The sequence below is a fragment of the Muscardinus avellanarius genome, assembly GCF_963383645.1.
Source record: "Muscardinus avellanarius genome assembly, chromosome: 22".
NCBI classification, from domain to species: domain Eukaryota; kingdom Metazoa; phylum Chordata; class Mammalia; order Rodentia; family Gliridae; genus Muscardinus; species Muscardinus avellanarius.
Genome location: NC_137808.1, coordinates 6,171,407 through 6,177,389, shown reverse-complemented (window position 1 = coordinate 6,177,389; position 5,983 = coordinate 6,171,407). Strand labels below are relative to the sequence as shown.

The 5,983-nt window shown below is 45.0% G+C and overlaps 1 protein-coding gene across 1 annotated transcript in view; it reads left to right on the top strand.

Annotated features, from left to right (window-relative positions):
- The window catches only part of MKRN2OS (MKRN2 opposite strand), a gene marked incomplete at both ends in the record, with an annotated part of 5,429 nt that extends 4,231 nt beyond the window's left edge, over positions 1–1,198 (top strand). Inside the window, 2 exons of the mRNA XM_080718157.1 lie at positions 33–195; positions 982–1,198. Coding sequence (XP_080574283.1) covers positions 33–195; positions 982–1,198 — 380 coding nt within the window. The remainder of the gene's footprint in view (positions 1–32; positions 196–981) is intronic.
- Positions 1,199–5,983: the final 4,785 nt, after the last annotated feature.

Genomic DNA, 5,983 nt, shown 5'->3' with positions numbered 1-5,983 from the left:
CGGCGCTGCATGACTTTGGTTTGAGTTTGCAGGGGTTGTGTATAATTACAATGAGCACGGCGTCCAGCGAGACGAGGCGGGATGGGAGCAGAGCCTGAGCATTCCACTGGTGCAGCCCACCATGTTCGGACTCGTGGACCAATGGGACAAGTACCTGGAAGACTTCTCCGCCTCCAGCGCGTGGCTGCCCCACAGGTAGGTGGCTCCGAGACCACGCACTCTGGCACTCCTGTGTCACGAGAGCGATTCCTGCTGCGTGGCCCAGCTGGCCGGCCACATTTAGTCTCAAGTTGAACCCACACAGAGACATTAGAGCCTGTGAGGAAATTTAAACAGGGTTGTATTACTTAGGTTTTCTTTTTTTTTTTATTACTTAGATTTTCTGCAGAGGTCAGTTACCACATTTATGGAGGAAAGTCAATGGCATTGGTGCTATAATAATAATAGTTATTAATATATAAACATAATTATTATTAATATAAATATCATTATACATATGATTTTATTAATATATAAATATTCTCATAATTATAATGATATGTGAATATTATTGTAATTATAATAATTATTATTAATCCTGATGATTTAAGCCCAGAGGCATACTTTATCAATGAGCTATAGTCCAGCTACAAAATCACACACCCCCTTTTTTTTTTTTTTGCGGGTCTGGGGATTGAACCCAGGGCCATTCTACCTCCAAGCTAAACCCCCATCCCTACTTTTTTTTATTCTTTATTTTGAATCAGAGTCTCACTGAGCTGCAAAGGGCCTCACTAAGAAGCTGAGGCTGTCTGTGAAGGGTCTCACTAAGTTACTCAGAGCCTCACCACATGCTGAGGCTGTCCTCAAACCTGCGATCCTCCTGTCTCAGTAAGACCCTGTTTCGAAATTAAAAAATAAAATTGGAATTTACACACACACACACACACACACACACACACACACACACACACACACCTCAGCCTTCTCTTCTCCCAAAAGGTACGAAGAAGCCCAGCACAACTGCTACAGCTACACCCTCAAGTTCATTAACTGCATTCTGACCACTGAAGGCAAAGACCCACTGGACAAGGCAGAATTCACAGAGAAATATGTGATTCCCAGGACGAGGCTGGCCTCCAAGTACATCACGCTGTACCGGGCAGTAGAGGAGCGCGGCTTCCACGTGACGGCCCATTCCAAGCAGGACACGGGCTGAAGGCAGTGGCTTATGCTGAATGCTCTTTTTAGAAGATGCGGGAAAGGACATGAAGGGGTCACTACCTGTTGTAACCAAACAGTGGAGTTCTAGATGCATCCAACTGTGCTGAATAACAATGGGTGTGGTCCTTTCTTTCTTTCTTTCTTTCTTTCTTTCTTTCTTTCTTTCTTTCTTTTCTTTTGCAGTACTAGGGATGGAAACCAGGGACATTCTACCTCTGAGCTACACCCCCAGCCTGTTTTTTTTTTTTTTTTTTGTATTCTTTATTTTAAAACAGGGTCTCACTGAGTTGCAGAGGGCCTCACTAAGTAGCTGAGGCTGTCCGTGAACCGCGATCCTCTGGTCTCAGCCTCCTGAATGCTGGGATTACAAGCGTGCGCCACCACGCCCGGCTACGCCTTCATTTTCAAACAAAGCTTTAGACAGTCTTACTTCCCTACTTTAGGGCTGCTCTATAGTCTGGAGGTGATGTAGGCAGTAGCCTTTTATTTCTACTCTTGTGTCAACAGGCTAAGAATATCCTTTTTTTTTTTTGTGGTACTGAAAATTAAATGCAAGGACATTCTACCTCTGAGATACATCTCCAGCCCTACCTTATTTTCTATTTATTTATTTATTTATTTATTGTGTGTGTGTGTGTGTGTGTGTGTGTGTGTGTGTGTGTGTTACTGGGGATGGAGCCAAGGGGCATTCTAACTCCAAGGTCTACCCCCAGCCTGATTTTCTAATTTGGAAACAGGGTCTTGCTAGGTTGATGAGAGTCTCAAAACTTACTAATACTGTCCTCAAACCTGTGATACTCCTGTCTCAGGCTCCCAAGTACTGGGATTACAGGCATGCACCACCACATCTTCTCAAATTCCCTACTCTTAGTAAACCATAGTACTGAGCTGAGCATGGTGGCGCACGCTTGTGATCCCATTACTTGAGAGGCTGAGACAGGAGGATCGTGCAGGACCGAAGCCAGCCTCAGCTACTTAGTGAGGCTCTCAGGAACTTAATGAGACCCTGTTTCCAAATAAAATATAAAATAGGTCAGGGGTATAGCCCCGGAGGTTGAAGGCCCTTGGGTTCCATCCCCAGTACCACCAAAATACATACATACATACATACATACATACATACCACAGTACCAAATCTATAGGCTTGCCCATAATAAAGGAAATCAGGCCTGGAAATATCACCAGCAGGTGGCAGTGTTGCTCAGTCGTGGAGTGGTGGGGAGACTCCCTCCACAGAACTCGGGAGCTTTTACACTTGCTCCATACCAACCAAAGCACCCTCCGGAGGCTCAGCACCCACACCAACTGCTCCCAGGATGAAGCCTCAGCGCTCTCCCTGTCATCTCCCCAAACGTGCACTGCCAGGTCTGCATAAATGCTCCTGGAGCTGGGTGTGGTGACACACGCTTGTAATCCTAGTACTTGGGAGGCTGAGACCGGAGGAGCGCAGGTTCGCAGCCAGCCTCAGCTACTCAGTGAGGCCCTCTGCAACTTAGTGAGACCTGTTTCAAAATAAAGAATAAAAAATAGGGTAGGGGGTGTAGCTTGGAGGTCAAATGCCCCTAGGTTCCATCCACAGACCCGCAAAACAATAATAATAATAATAATAATAATAATAATAATAATAATAATAAATTAGGGCTGGTGGTATAGCTTGGAGGTAGAATGACACTGGGTTCAATCCCCAGTGAAGGAAAAAAAAAAAAAGCTCTTGTACTGAAATGGAACACATGGGCTGGGCGTGGTGGCGCACGCTTGTAATCCCTGCCCTTGGGAGGCTGAGAAGGAGGATCACACAGGTTCGAAGCCAGCCTCAGCTACTTAGTGAGGCAGGCTCTCAGCAACTCAGTGAGATCCTGTTTCCAAATAAAAATATAAATATAGGTCTGTGAGTATAGCCCGGGGGGGGTAGAAAGCCACTGGGTTCCACTCCAGTACCACCAAAAACAAAACAAAACAAAACCCACACATGGACATTTTTCCATAGCCTCTCTAGCAGATATTAAATGCTCTTAGAAACAAAAAAAGCTCAATGACCTTATGAAAGAAAAAACAAAACAACAAAGAAACGAACTCCAGCTGGGCGTGGTGGAGTAGGCCTGTAATCCCACACTTGGAAGGCTGAGACAGAAGGATCAGAGGTTCAAAGTCAGCCTTTGCAATTTAGTAGAGCTCTCAATAATCTAGGGAGACCCTGTTTCCAAAGGAAAAATAAGCAAAATAAAACAAAACAAAATAAAATAGGGCTGGGTTTGTAGCTCAGAGGTAGAATGCTCCAGATTTAATCCCTAGCATGCATACAGCGCCCGCTAGCGCCCGCGTGCGCGCACACACACACACACACACACACACACACACACACACACATTCACACATGCTAGCAACAGTAACCAGAGTGTATCTTTGTATCTTTTTTATTAGTGTGTACTCTTGGTAATGTTTTCACAAACAACCAAAAATAAACAATGACTTCTTGTGGGTAGATTCCAAAATGAAATGTAAGTTTTTACAAATGAACCTAGTTGTATCGCAAGACAAGTGACCCGCTACAGATGATGGAGAAGGACAAACTAAGAAACTTTGAGATTATGTTGTCTGTGCTTGGCCCAGAGGATATACTCAGTAAACACTGGATTAAAGTAGTAATTCCAGTATTTGGGAGGTCGAGACAGGAGGATCACAGGTTGAAGGACAGCCTTAGCAATTTAGCAAGTCTTTTTTTTTTTTTTTTTTTGCGGGTCTGTGGATGGAACCCACAGGCATTTGACCGCCGAACTACACCCCCAGCCCAGTTTTTTATTCTTTATTTTGAAACCGGGTCTCACTGAATTGCAGAGGGCCTCACTAAGTACCTGAGGCTGTCCAAGAACTGCGATCCTCCAGTCTCAGCCTCCCGAATGCTGGGATGACAAGTGTGCGCTACCACGCCTGGATATTTAACAAGTCTTTCAGCAACCTACTGAGATCCCTTTCAAACTAAAAAGTAAAATAGGGCTGGTGGTGTGGCTCAGAGGTACAATGCCCCGGGGTTTAGGAAAAGGGTAAAGAAAAAGAAAAAAGAAAGAATGAATGCCAGGCACGCTGGCACACGCTTGTAATCCCAGCATTCCGGAGGCTGAGACAGGAGCATCAACGGGTTCGCAGCCAGCCTCAGCTACTTAGTGAGATTCTTTGCAACTGGGTGAGACCCTGTTTCAAAATAAAGAATAAAAAATAAGGCTGGGGGAGTGTACCTTGGAGGTAAAATGCTCCTGGATTCCATCCCCAATACCGCAAATAAATAAATAAATAAATAAAAATACAAAAAGGATACATGAAAGATTCTAAAAAGCCAGGTATGGTGGCGCACACTTGTAATCCCAGTACTTGGGAGGATTGCAGGTTGATGGCCAGTGTCAGCAATTTTTAAGGCCCTTGGCATTTTTTTTTTTTTTTTTTGCAGTACTGCTGTGGATTGAACCAGGGACATTCTACCTCCGAGCTACATCCCCAGCACTATCTTATTTTTTCATTTTGAAACAGGGCTCACTAAGTTGCAGGGGGCCTCACACAGTTGCTAATGCTGGCTGTGAACGTGTGAACCCCCCCCCCCCCACTTTAGCCTCCTAAACACTGGGATTACAAGTGTGCCACCACACCCAGCTTTAAACTGACCACTGAACAATTCGGTGGCAACTTGTATGCTCCCAATATTGTGGGAGATGGTTACGCCAAAAGCAGATTCCATACCCACGTTGGCCTCCCACCTCTCCCAACCTGTAATCTCTGGTCACCACCAACATGCATTCTGTATGGATTATGAAAGGACAAAGTCTGACCACACCAGACCACCTTGTAGCCAACAGATTTATTGGGGGGGGGGGCTGATATGAAAGGAGGAAACAAAGGGAGAGACAGGGGGAGAGAAAGAATAAAGGAAGGGAAGGAGTGCATGCTGGGATCAGTGTTATATAGGGGCTTGGGGCTCCAGATTGGGGGCTCATAGGCTAGGAGAAATGCCCTTTGAACTAACTGGCTAGAGTTTCATGGGAGGGGTCCTGCCGCCAGGTAATTGGCTGGGGTCAGCGGGGAATGTCCCTTTCACTGATTGGCCAAGGGCACCAGGAGGGGGCAGGTCTCCCAGGTAAGTGACCAGGTGTGGTCAGAGGGGGATGGTAGGTTAACTGATCAGACCAGGGCTTTTCAGGAAACTTACCTCTGAAGTAAGAACTTAATTCACCTAACAAATTGACGTATTTATATTGGATATTGCACGTAAATGTATGCATGGAATTGTGTGGCAATTTCCCGTCTGGCTTCTTTTCCTTGGCAGTTTTTACGTTCATTTTGTTGTGGCAAGTGTCTATGCTTCCTTTCTTTTGATGGCTGAATCACGTTTTATGTATGTACACCTCAGTAACATCCAATTTATTTATTTATTTATTTATTTATTTATTTATTTATTTATTTATTTATTGTGTGTGTGTCTGGGGTTCCTGGAAACTCTTCTACCTCCAGGCTACACTCCCAGACTTATTTTATATTTTTTTATTTGGAAACAGGGTCTCTTAAGCCAGCGAGGCTGGCTCTGAACCAGCGTGATCTGCCTGTCTCCGCTTCCCAAGCACGGGGATTACAAATGTGCACCACCACACCCGGTTATTTATTTATTTTTGTAGTACTGGGGTTGGACCTCAGGGGCATTCTACCTCTGAGCTACACCCCAGCCCGATTTTTATTCTTTATTTTGAAACAGGGTCTCACTGAGTTGCAAAGGGCCTCACTAAGTAGCTGAGGCTGT